Source organism: Sardina pilchardus, chromosome 5 (assembly GCF_963854185.1).
Source record: "Sardina pilchardus chromosome 5, fSarPil1.1, whole genome shotgun sequence".
NCBI lineage: Eukaryota > Metazoa > Chordata > Actinopteri > Clupeiformes > Clupeidae > Sardina > Sardina pilchardus.
The window spans coordinates 6,809,183-6,822,145 of NC_084998.1; the positions used below are offsets into that span (position 1 = coordinate 6,809,183).

Below are 12,963 nucleotides of genomic sequence, written 5' to 3' on the forward strand. Positions count from 1 at the left end.
CATTAAAAATTTGAGTGTCTGTCAAGTCAGTGTCAAAAATAATCAAATACTGAATCAGATACTGTATGTAATCAAAATGAATCAACTCATTCATTATTATCTCTCAGTAGGGTGTGTGTGTGTGTGTGTGTGTGTGTGTGTGTGTGTGTGTGTGTGTGTGTGTGTGTGTGTGTGTGTGTGTCACCTTGCATAGACACGCACACGCTTGTGAGAGAGAAAGAGAAAGAAAGGGAGAGAGAGAGAGAGAGAGAGACCCACCCACCACCACACATCATTACTTATAAGACTAAACTTCCCTTTACATGGTTACAGTGTCGCCATCAAATAAGTATCATCACACTTAGGAGATAGTGCAAGCTATTTCTGATAATCTGGTGGCCACAATCCCCGAGAGGTTACATTTTATGGGAACTCACACGGAATATCCTTATTTTCTATTTGTACCAAGGACTTAATCTTGACAGCTTCCAGTTGGGATATCAATGTTTGGGGCTCTCCAGAGCACAGTAAAAAAGTAAGATGCTATTTGAATTTATCATTTCAAGTACAAATATCTTGTGGCAAATAGTAACGATAGTATTGGTTTTTAGTTTTACACTTTGAGAAGTGAAAGCTAGGCCTATCTGAAATCTTTCACAAACTGAAAAGTAAATGTCAAACGTCGAATGGTCAACTTAATCTATTATATGCCTATGGACTATGAATATCTTAAAGATAAAAGTGAACGGTGATTTACTGAATATCAATTGGGGATATTGTCAATTCTATTTTGAAACATAATTATGGAAAATTCAAGCTTTATCTAATGGCTTATGTCTGCCGAAGTATTTTTTCCGAGCCTCAAAGTAAATAGTCATGCTCAGAATAGTCATGCATTTCAGAGGGGGGAAAAGTGTGTAAGAGGAAGTCATTTAGACATGTCAGTCTATTTAAAAACTGTGAAACCAAGAGGATGTCTGCTCACTGATAAACTGGCGAAACACTTTAACAAAGTCTGTGAACTGAGACTTTGTTGTCTCAAAGTATGTGTCAAACTGCTGAGGCAGACTCTGTTAATGCACAGGGTATTATGTCCAGAAGACTGCAAATTACTCCGGTGATGTTTCCACATCTCAGATATTAGATTGTAGGACTGCACTGTCAAAAAAGGATTCATGATTTAAATGTATTTACCATGTTGTAAGTTGCTTGGTTAAAAAGCCTCAGCCTAATGTAATGTAATGTAATGTCATCTTATAACTAGTCAAAGCAAATAAGCTAACTTGACTAGATTATGTTCACCTATCTCTTGGACCTTTGTTCGAAGTATAGTCTGTCACAGCATGCATTTTCTATTAGTTGAAAAACCTAATGTCGTACAGGACAATTTGAAAGAGGAAGTAGCACCTTCATCGTCCATCTCTCAAAAAAAATATTTTGTCTATCTAAATGTCAGTTGATCTAATGATTGTAAGCTAATGATTCTAAGGCATGATGGCCACTGTGATGACTTACCGTTTCTTCTCTTTTTCTCTTTGTATCATTCATTTGGAATCGTCTGGATGATGCAAAATAGATGGCACTTTTTCGTGATCTCTACTGGTTGTGGATTGTTGTCGGAATGGTCTTGTCCTCTCTGGTCATAGCACTTGTATTCATCATTATTAACAAGTGTATAAGCTGGAAAGGTATTTATTTTCAGACATGTTGGAATCCATGTTGCATTTGTAACCTCTTTCCAGAAGTATGTTCTCACCTCCCAACTGTTTCAGTTCACAGTGAATGTTTTCATAAACACTCCTAAAAGACCCACATAATAGTTTTGACCAATAAGTCAACTGTAAACGGTTTAGTCAATAACAATGTCATATTGCTGTCTTATTTTTCCCAAATCACATTTTCATTATTACAATACATTTTCTTATTTTCCCTTATTTGGCACAGCTGCGAATGATCAGACAAACTCAACCCCTCAAATAACTGGGTCAAACTTCTATGCAGAGTAAGTTGTCTTGTCTTAAAACTAAAACAGAATTCATTCATTTCTACATGTCTTTACTTCTATCAGCAGTGTTAGGCCTTGAAAATTATTCAGACTGCTTTTTTCCCTCTGCAATATAGCAGTCGACCTTACCACACCAGAGATATTGAGAGTGATGTTCCTCCATTACCACCCAGAGATATGTTTGAGTCTTCGGATTCTGGTAAGTGAAAACATTCATGAGGTAGCCTACAACTTGTGTTTCAAATCAAAGACCTGCAAAGGTTGAAAATGATACAACTGTGAATTTGCAATGTGATCAAGCATGAACTGCAAGCTAAAGGTGTCCCAAAAGGTGTCCCTTTAATGTGTTGATTTTAGTGTTAGTGTAGAATTTTAGTGCTATTTCCTGCAGCGAAATTGCCATCTATGCCTAGTATTCTACAGAACATATGCTATTGTCATTGATACTGATAATCTGTGACATTTAAAACAAGAGTTGTGGAATAGTGAAGCATAACAAAGCATAGAATCTGAGGGAGAGCATTCAATTCAGTCTTTGAATGTTAATCCAATGGCATGCAAGTTCAGCACTGTATGGATTTGCACAAGACTCTATACACACTAGGGGTGGGAATTGGCAAAAGAATGACAATTCGATACTATTGCGATATTTGGGCCACAATTCGATATTATTGCGATTCTACACATATTGCGATACAACAAGTATTGCGATTCGATTCTGCGATATATTGCTATTCATGTCTCTCATATTGTTCGAAGGCATTACAAAAAATAAGGAAAATAACACTGTTCAACTCACTTTGTCATGGCATGGTGCATATCAAGGTCCTTACTATTTGCTTTTTGTTGAGAACCGAAACACACCCACACTTTCAATTTGAAATTGCCGTTGAATGGACAATAAAACGCCACAACAAGCGTCACCTTGAGAGCGTAATATATTGAAATTCCCCCTTGGGGATCAATAAAGTATCTATCTATCTATCTATCTAGCAAATTTAATGTGATCAGAGTAAACCCTGAGTAAACTCGCCTCAAATAAAAGTAAAATAGATGATTAAATTATATAATTAAGTATTGCGATACTTGAGCTTCTCGTATCGATATAATTGCATGCACAAAATATCGCGATACTGAACAGAATCGATTTTTTCCCCCACCACTAATACACACTGTGTTGTCCTGATTTTGCCAGTGAATCAATACGAGCCAGTCGACAGCCTCCCGGAGTATCTGAAAGTGGTTGAAGACGAGGGGCCACAGCCGCTGTATGACCAACCTGACACGCCTAAAAGCAAAGAAGCACTGGAGGACCAAGAGGATTATGATGATGTCATGCCACCTCCAGGATACGATAGCGACGATTACGATGATGTAGGCTAGTTTAGCTGTCCACCAGAACACACACATTAGACGATCAGACCTCAGACAAAGAGCAGCCAGTTTTCAGCGTTTTAAAATGCTCATTGACTGACGTCTCTTTTGTTGCCAAAATGCACAGTTATGGATAGTTTACTTTTCACCTGTCTGAGATATCGATCACTTATTGTTGTGAAACTATTAGGCTACACTTGATCTTCAGCAAATATTAAGTTGCACCTGTCATGTTGCTCTCACTGCTGCAAGTTCTCCTGAACGCTGCACACAAAAAAACATCCATATCAACTACACAGAGCTGGACAATGATAACTATGATGTTATGATGATATTATCCCATTATTGTGCAAGGAATGTGAAAATGATAGTCTTGGAGAGCAACATTCTGCCTTCAACTGCACCACATTCCATTACTTTTCCCTGAGCTACCTTGAATAAGCAGAGGTCAACATGGAGGACAGCAGGTGGAGGAATAGTGGAGCATGTGCTTCATCTTTAGGCAACATTGCTATACCAGCACACTTCAAGAAATCGTCAAGAAAGAACAACGATGCTGTGTGTATGTGTGTTTCAGGGTGTTTCTAGTACAAGCCTTTTTAGTACAACTATGTTAGCAGTCAAGATTTGAAAAGCGAATGCGGCTACACCACACACTAAATATTACAATGATAATATGCATGGTTCAGGGCATGGATTTATCATAGGCCCCGCATGCACAATGGAGAGGACTTTCCACTAAAAAAAACGCTGTAAGATGAGGTATTATTTGATTTATGTAATGTCTTGGGCTTTGCAGAAATGCGCCAGTTGGAAATAGAGGCCCAGTAAACTGTTTGTGTTGGAAGCACAAAACAATGTAATTTCTAACAGCCTGTAAATCCATCGAGAAATCATATTTCTCTCTGCCGGAGTTGTGGACAGAGGGGTGAGGGTTCTGAAAAGATGCTTGCCAGCTACAACAAACTCAAATCAAGCCGATGTGCTTTTTATTACACTTTAAAGCCAGAAATGATTTGAGTACTGCTGGAAAGTGGGGGAAAGAGCAGCATGGCCCAACTGTAGGCATTTTCTTTCAATATTTTCAATTTCTTGTAAAATAAAAATATATGTGAAAAATATGTGCCGTTTATGTACCTTGCCTGAAAATTAATGAGTCATTTTTACAAGTAATAGTTTGCAAAAGATTATGCCATCACATTATGTAAATGCATATTTAGTTGTTTTTTTTGTACACACAACATTGTGGACACCTTTCTCACTACTACCTAAGGCACTGTGGAATACAATTATTGAAGATTAACAGGTTATGATGAACAATATCCTATCAAGAGAGACAATAGCTGAAAAACACATAAAATAAAGTAAAACATTTGGCATACTCCCTTTACTTGTTATACCAACTCCTTCACTTCAACAAAGGCAATTGAAATCCATCAGAAACCCCACGCATCATCACACTTCCCCAAAACAATTAAAAAACGCAAGGGCTCATCACACGTCTTCAACTACAGCAAGCACATCCAAAAACAGGTAATATATCCAAAATGATCTCTGCACAGCACTCTCCAAGTCTCAGTGATGAGTGAAAAAGTGTGATCTTGTAAAATAACATTTAAAAAAAAAAAGGTAAGAGAGGATGCAGGGCTAAATGCACACTTTATACACATTTATTTTTTCTTTTTTTACGTAAAATGACAATGTTCTGATATGAACTGATCCAGATTTTTTTTCCTTTTGCAGTTGAATGCCAACTGACTACTGTTGCACATCGAGACAAACCAAAACAAGAAGAAGAAAAAAAAAAAAACAGTAGCCAGCGCAGGATTACTTTAAAAAGCAACATCCTGTCGCAGTGACCCTTCTCCTGCTTTGAGCGCCAGTCAGGCTCAAAAAAGTTTCGGGGAGAAAAAGGCTGCAAACGTCGACAAACCAAGAGTCTCTCCCCTGACCTCAGTGAGTTTCTGTTCATTGTTCAGTACATGAGAAACGAGTTGGTGTTGGGTTGGGGGTGGGGGTGGGGGGGGATGGGGAGAGAACACATCTTTGTTTTTCATCTCCCACTGCACTCAGCATCAATGTCCAGAGGCAAAAAAAAAGAGAGAGAGGAAAAATAGTGGCAAAAGGAGCTCCAGCTAGCCTCCAAGACGTTGGCCTTCACCCCAGGCAAAGCCTCCAGGCCGCTCCTCTGGAAGTGGGTTGTAGTTGGCATCCTCCTCGGGAGTGTCGAATAGCATCTTGCTGTAGGGGACAAATGGACATCATCAGCAGCAGCAGCATAAACCGTGTGTGTGTGTGTGTGTGTGTGTGTGTGTGTGTGTGTGTGTGTAGGGCTGCCAAGTCTCACGCTTTGAGTGTGAGTCACGCAATTTGACCCATTCTCACACCTCGCTCACGCCAAACTTGACATTTCTCGCGCAAAATATTTCCCCATTCAGTGCACTATATATATATTTATTTTTTTCATGATGATAAACGTTGGTCATTGCCTTGCCGTAGTTCGAGCTCTGATTGACTGACAGCAATAACCAATCCATCAGTCCTTTGTGCCTAAATCTCACCAACCACGGAAGGCATCACGCAATATAAACAAATCAGAAACAACATAAGGCGGGTCTTGGCGCCTCTAACTTATCTTTCAAACACACAACTGCGCCGACTCCGACAATTAGATTTAAAACGTTCTACTGTTTGCTAGATTTTGTTCACTGTTGATTCGCTGTTTCTCCTTGATTTTCCAAGTTAACGTTAAGACTGCTAAGTCTATAGCCTAATTGTCACTTGTTGCAGAGCTGTGTAACATTTATTTGCCTCTTTCTTGATAAGTTCACACTTGAAAAATCTATTCTAATCGGAGCTGCCAAATGTCACGATTTTTCGCCGCCGACCTGTGGTCGGCGGACGAACTCTCACACTTACCATTTTCTGAAACTTGGCAGCCCTGATGAACTCAATAACTGCTTTCAAGTGGTTAAACAGCCACTTCTTCTATTCTGTCAAATGTGAGTTGCTGATGCACAGCAGAAATAACTGTAACAGTGTTACCCATGTATGAACAGAGATACATTCAGTTTCAGTTCTGCATGGACTAACGGAGAGCCAACCTAAAATCAGGTGTACAGGTACAGGTGAACTTAATGTGACCTTCTCTAAACTTTTAAATGTGCATGTCCAACAGTTCAATGTTTCATTACTTCTGAAATTAGATATCTCTAACTTTTTGAGAATAGAAAAATATTTTTTCAGAATGAATTCTGATCTGAGGTTCCTGGAAAGAACTGCTTGTCAACATGCCAGCCAATCACACTTTCTCACTCAATGGTAGGTCCGCCCCACCTGGTTACTGTTGCTATAACCAACCTGTAGCTCACGTCCAAAACGACAAATGAGCAGAACTGCTGTTAACTGCACCACAAAGTCTCTTGTTGAACTCTTCCTGCCATATGCAGGAAGAGTTCAACAGCGCAATAATAGCCTAGATGCAGACCATGAAAATGGTGAGCAAAGTTCACTGATTTGTACATTTTCAGCGACCAATAGCTTGGATGAAAAGATATTTGTTAGCCTAATGTTAGAGCACGCCCACATTAACTGACACACTATAGCCAAATTACAAATCTCTGCATCATGAGCCTAATGATGACAACGTTTTTATCATAAAAAAACATGCCTTCTCTTTTGGCAATGGCAAGTCAAGTAGGACAAAATAGGCTAGCCTACAACGCAAAATGTGAAAGAGAAACCAGGGCGCTTTGTGTTCACAATGCACAGATTAGGCGAACAGCACCACGGCTCCCGAGGTAGTCTTGGCACGGTTTGCTTTAGTGGGGTTGGAGTTTGTTTGGAGTGTTCACAAAATACGCCGAGTCATCGATCGGAGTTCTTTCAAAGGCTGAAAGAAACCATGTGTGAAAACACCCCAGACACAATCTGCCCTCCTTCTCAGAATCTGTTTAGTGGTCATCCTATTTACGCAATATATTGATAGTACACATGTACTGTAGCCTCCACTTCTCCTTTTGAATACTAATCATGATTTGACTGGTCTTTTCAATGTATTTCTGAACACTCACTTTCTCAATACTTGCTTTACGTAGATAAAAATAGGGGTCTCTTCTATTTTCTAGCTGGGTTGCAGTTGCAGCACAGTTGAAGCCTGAAGGCCCCATCACAATGCACATGGCATGTGGTATGAAACCCATTACTTTGAATGGCTTGCACGCGCATGAACTGCCGCTTTGCTACTCTTGCGCGTGCCGCGGTCAAAGTTGAAATTTGTTGAGCTTTGACCGCGGCACGTTGTACTGTAAATCGTAGGTCTTTTGCGCAGAGCCCAGCGGTAACCACAACAAAAATCACCTCAACCAAGCGCAACCTAGCAGTGAGCGAAGCACATGCCGTACGCAATGTGATAGGGCCTTAAGAGACCTGAAAAATCTGATACTAATATTAGTAGAATACTAGAATTTACTGTATAAGATCAAATGCTGCTATCTTTTATGGAACGGAATGACATGTGTGAAGAAGAATATCATTTATAGGACAATAAAGACCCTATCTCTCTAAGAGCCTTTTTTATTAGATTACCAGATAGTTAGGTCTATTTAAAACACAATATCCCATTTTTTTTTTTTTTTAAATCCTGAAGTATCAAAGTCAGTACCGATTATTAAAATCACACATTGGAGTTCTATTAAACATCTTAATCAAAACAATAGTTGACATTATGCCCAAGAAGCAACACTTACAGAATGGTGGGGGTCTTCAACCATCTGCTGCCACCTGGTTGATTGGGGAATATATCCTCAAGGAAAAAATAGACATGTCCCACAGCAATACCTATATGGGTAGAAAGAACAAAGATTCATCATATGCCCAAACAGAAAAATACCCATCGGCATTTCCCTATAGTGATCAGTAATATCACGAGCAAAGCAATGACAGTCGCTTGCACTCTGTGAAAGCACAACCGCCAGTTATTGACTAAGTGAAGTGCATCAAATCCTTGCAAAAGTGATCATTATTCAGAACATCTACACAAAAGTTACATTTCAGGTGATTTAGACAAGCCTGCAGCCTATACTTTTTGTTTTGTTTTCCCCCAAAGCAGAATAAAGTAATTTACATTGCTTAAGTTTCTACCAATAATGTAAACAAAAAAGCTGAAGGAAAACGAAGGATAAACATGAATAATCCTGTCTAGGCTTTTTGTTTGTGACCAGTTCAGGTATGTGCTGCAATAATCATGCTTTGTAATTTGTAATTCTCACAGCAGATGCTTTTAAATCTGATGATGGTTACGTCATATTTGTAAGTATCAAACCGTCCATTCCTTTCCACAAAACTTGCCATAACTCATCATTAAAGGGGCATATTTTAATTACGGATCCCTGCAGTTTAGCTGGGTTAACAACATGCAGCGTTAACAGCACCGCTGTTAGAAACATTTCTTGTGATCATAATGTGCACATGCAATATCCATGTGCAGGATGTTTGTGTGGGAACTCAAATTTGTAACATGGTCTTACTGCGAAAGAATACATTTGGCACACATCTGTATTGAACCGAACGTCCTGTCCTGTACCTAAACAGTTCGGTACGAATACGCGAACCTTTGCACCCCTAATGCATGTTGTGCACGTGTTGGACAAAGAGATGGCATGATTTTCTCTTCTTCTTACCTAAGAGGTCCACAATGATGGAGTTTCCAAGCAGCAGAGAGAAGCCCATGAGCACCCACGGTAGGAAGGGGGCCTGGAAGTTTAGCAGACCAAAGAAGTTCATGCGCACGTTGGGGTTGCGTCTGCTCCACACGTACACCAGCATGATGGTGAACGCTTGGCCTAGGAATACCAAACTCACGAATGTGCCAAATATCTGTTCGGAAATTAAGTTCGACACACAAAACGTAAAAGCGAGTACATCTGTAAATTTACAAAAATGTATCCACAAGGCTTGTCTGTACATAAACGTACAAGAATGGCAGTAAAGATTAGGAAAAGTAGTAAGTAGAATGTTATTGGTCCCCAATTAGGGCTGCACAATTGAGAAAATATCTAACTGCGATTTTTCTGACAAATATTTCGATTGCAATGATTGGTAAGCACACCCAGTGCACAAGAAGCATAACACCCTCCATCAACTGTGAAGTTCACCAATCATTTCTGTGGCCCTCATGCACTGTGCACACCCACCAACCAAAAGTGGCACATTCAAGGAGGATGACAAGAATGTAAAAATCATAAATGTGACAAAATTAACTCTACACAATTATTTCTAACTTTTCCGATTAGTAAATTGCGTTGGTTCATATTACGCAGCCCTACCACCAATGGGCCAATTTGTTTAGCAAATTCTAAGGAATGTGTTTTGGCAATATTTTGACCGATTAGGAAATTGCGTTGGTTCATATTGTGCAGCCCTACCCCCAATGGGGCGATTTGTTCAGCAAATTCTAAGGAACATTTAAGCAACTGTAAACTAAATAGTCAATGATATTCAACAACATTATGCCTCAGACTGTAATTACAAGTTCCATCTTCAGTTATGTCACAACGTTATGTAACAAGAGTACTGGGAAACTCTAAATGAGTAAAATGATTCCCATAGTGACAAAAGGATACGGTCATGAGAAGGCCACCAAAGAGGAACATGAAGACAAAATCAGATGTTCTGCCTCTGAACGAACCCTCCTCCAGCATACGACAATACCGGTATCTGCAACACTTGAGTTAAGGACATATTCAGCATAGCAATGAAACATTATGTGGTGCCCCTGCAACATAGCACATTTTTTGCCCGCAAAAAAATGGTTATATGGAGTATCACAAATCTGATCGTCTGATCTGATCCATGAAATCTGATTCATGGATTCTGATGGACAGAAAGCCAATACTTTATTAGCTGAAGTGCATCTCCGACAAAGGATACAAGAATATCATGTTGAATAAGAAGTTGAAACCAACTGGACCAAAAAACAGGAAGTTGGTTATAAGTCGCCATACCTGTGAAATAAGAGGAAAAAAAACAGTACTTATTCTGTGAAAATCTTAATTCTAATGTCACAAACCTGGAACTACAAAGAGAGCACTTACTTGATAATTCCTTAAAATCAAATCAGGATTGAAATAGAGTTGGAAAGGTGTGATGAGTTCTAGTTGCTGGTAGAGAATAGAAACAAAACATGAGGTGAGTGCATTCAGCTCAAAATTAACCCCTATTACCAAACACTCCCCATCATCGGTTAGGTCCACACCTATATAGCAAGCAATGGAAGCTACTCATAATTTAGTCATCAGTGGGCAGGGCTGTACAGTGCTACATATCTGAAGCACATACTACAAAACAACTGTACTATGTCTGTGCTATGAATTCACCATTATAGCACCGAAGAGTGTACCCATCAGCTTAAGTGTTTACATACCGATGCAAAAAGATCCTGTGGTACAAAAATATCAACCTCTGTAGCATCAGTGCGATGAGCAAACAAAGTTAACGTACATCCCTGGTGGGACCTGTGGCCACATCACATAGGACAAATGGAAATTGGCCTGCACTAACCGTATGATACTTTTACATGCCCCTCCTGGGAAAGACAACGATGCACTTAAACGTAACCAGTACACCTAGAATCAGGTATGTTTACCCTGTGATTATCTGATTGCTATCTAGGTAACGTATAGTTTCACAATCAAGACATAACGTTAACATTACCTCCCATAACATGGTAGAATACTGCTGAACAAACACATATCCATACGTAAGATACGAAAGAGTGAGGCACAACGTTAGCTAACGTTTACTAGCATTCTGTGCTGTGTGTGCACAAGTATGTGCTGAAAGCGTCAACAAAACCTACGCGATGCTAGCTGCACATATATCGGTCTCGCTAACGTCATGTCCAGTAAAGTCAGCTCGCAGGAACACAACACGTTGCATCTCGCTATTTACTTCACAGAATGTGTCATTTCTCTTTGACAACTAGTTGTATAGATAAACACAACATCCTATTTTAGACATTTAGATAACTGTGTGTCGTTAGCGTTCCGCTAGGCTAATGAGTTGCACAGGGGAAGACGACAACGTTCATGCACCTTTCACAGTAACAACTCAGACACGTTGCTATTACGAACACTTTTGTAAAACATATTACTTACCACAGCAGCTGTTGTAAGTACACAGGCAGTGGTGTATGCCCTGGTTACCACAGGAATCTGTAAATATTCCTGCTGGAATGTCTGGTAAGCCATCTTCTTTGCACCACCACACAGGTGCTTCCGGCACTTTCTTGACACGTCATAACATTCAGCGGAAGGGGGAGGGGCGTTTCATATTTGTGGCCCCTCATTCGTGTACTGTTTGAGGAGTCTGTTTTGTTATTGGAGTACAAACATGGCAGTCACTTGTAGGACGGCCATATGAATATATGGCAGTTTTCAATTGGTTTTTGCACATATACGTGTCTAGTGGGACACTGCACACGACTGACTTGGTTTGTACGGCCTGTTTCCTGTGCAAACAAAAAGTATTTGGTTATCAGCCATCAACCCCATTTTTTTATTTTACAGCTGAAATGAATACTGAATAATGCAAGCTATGATTTACCAGACGACAGTGCTGCCAGTCGGCAGTTGAGAGAGTAGGCCTAAAACAGTGCTCCCCCCCCCCCCTTTTTTTTTAAATGAGACTATTTTTACCAATGCAATAAAATAACACCAAAATGTACCATATAACGTTATTTTAATACAGTCAACTAAATATATGATTGGTTATGCGTGACAACAATGTAGTTTCAAATATTAACCACAAGAGGGAAGCAATGTCAAACCAATACCTAAACTCTTTAGAAGATGGGAATCAGCAGGGATGGGCGGTTATGTGCATTTAAAATAGGCTACGTATTTCAAATACAAAATTGTAATTTGTATTTTATTTGGCTTGAAGAAAATGAATTCATATTTTGAATCAGAATTCTTTACAGGTTTCTATTACTGTAGTTTTAAAATACTTTCAAATATTTTGCTACAACCAATACTTTTGGATGACGAAGTGAGGTGAAGTACAAAAGATGCAGCCTCTGACTGATGCTGACTTAATAATTGGTCCAGCTTATTGTGATCAGAATATTGAGATTCAGGAAGATGATCCAGTGCAAGATGAGTAACAGGTAGGCCTAGATTGCTCTCACACACACAAGACAAACCTCTCTTATCAACCTCAAGTTTCTTGAAAACTGAATACTTGAGAACAACATCAATTCAAGCTATAACCTAACGGAAATAAACAATGGAAAATAAACTAGCAATTTAAACTTTAATCAGCGGAACCCATGGAAACTGTTATGTTGTTCCCCTGCAACATTGCTCAAAAAGTTGCTGTATCATCCATATCTATGCCCATTGGCGTCAATATAACCCCATTTAATGCTTAATTAAACAACCAACGAAAAAGGTCAGGATCCTTTACACGGTGCAATATCATTCTGGGCATGCATTGACAATGTCAAAGACTTCATTCTCTGTTTTATGTCAGAGAATGAACTGCATTGGGTTAAACCCAGATTCTGTGGCTCTTGTTCAGTGGTTAGTTTGTACCACTCGACAAGT

At 39.5% G+C, this 12,963-nt stretch overlaps 1 protein-coding gene across 1 annotated transcript; it reads right to left on the minus strand.

Annotated features, from left to right (window-relative positions):
• Positions 1-5,006: 5,006 nt before the first annotated feature.
• derl2 (derlin 2) lies at positions 5,007-11,639 on the minus strand. Its single transcript, XM_062536152.1, has 7 exons — positions 11,515-11,639; positions 10,453-10,518; positions 10,289-10,362; positions 9,982-10,075; positions 9,040-9,235; positions 8,107-8,197; positions 5,007-5,599 (listed from the first exon to the last, which is right to left on the minus strand). Exons 1-7 carry the CDS (start codon positions 11,605-11,607, stop codon positions 5,494-5,496), a joined length of 720 nt encoding a protein of 239 aa, XP_062392136.1. The 5' UTR covers positions 11,608-11,639; the 3' UTR covers positions 5,007-5,493.
• Positions 11,640-12,963: the final 1,324 nt, after the last annotated feature.

Excerpts from the sequence above, each read along its gene's own strand:
- derl2 (XM_062536152.1), bottom strand. The coding sequence starts at position 11,607 with ATGGCTTACCAGACATTCCAGCAGGAATATTTACAGATTCCTGTGGTA. Across the intron at positions 9,236-9,981 it reads TTGGTGGCCTTCTCATGACC|ATATTTGGCACATTCGTGAG; the intron begins GTATCCTTTTGT and ends ATTTCCGAACAG. Across the intron at positions 8,198-9,039 it reads CATCATTGTGGACCTCTTAG|GTATTGCTGTGGGACATGTC; the intron begins GTAAGAAGAAGA and ends CTACCCATATAG.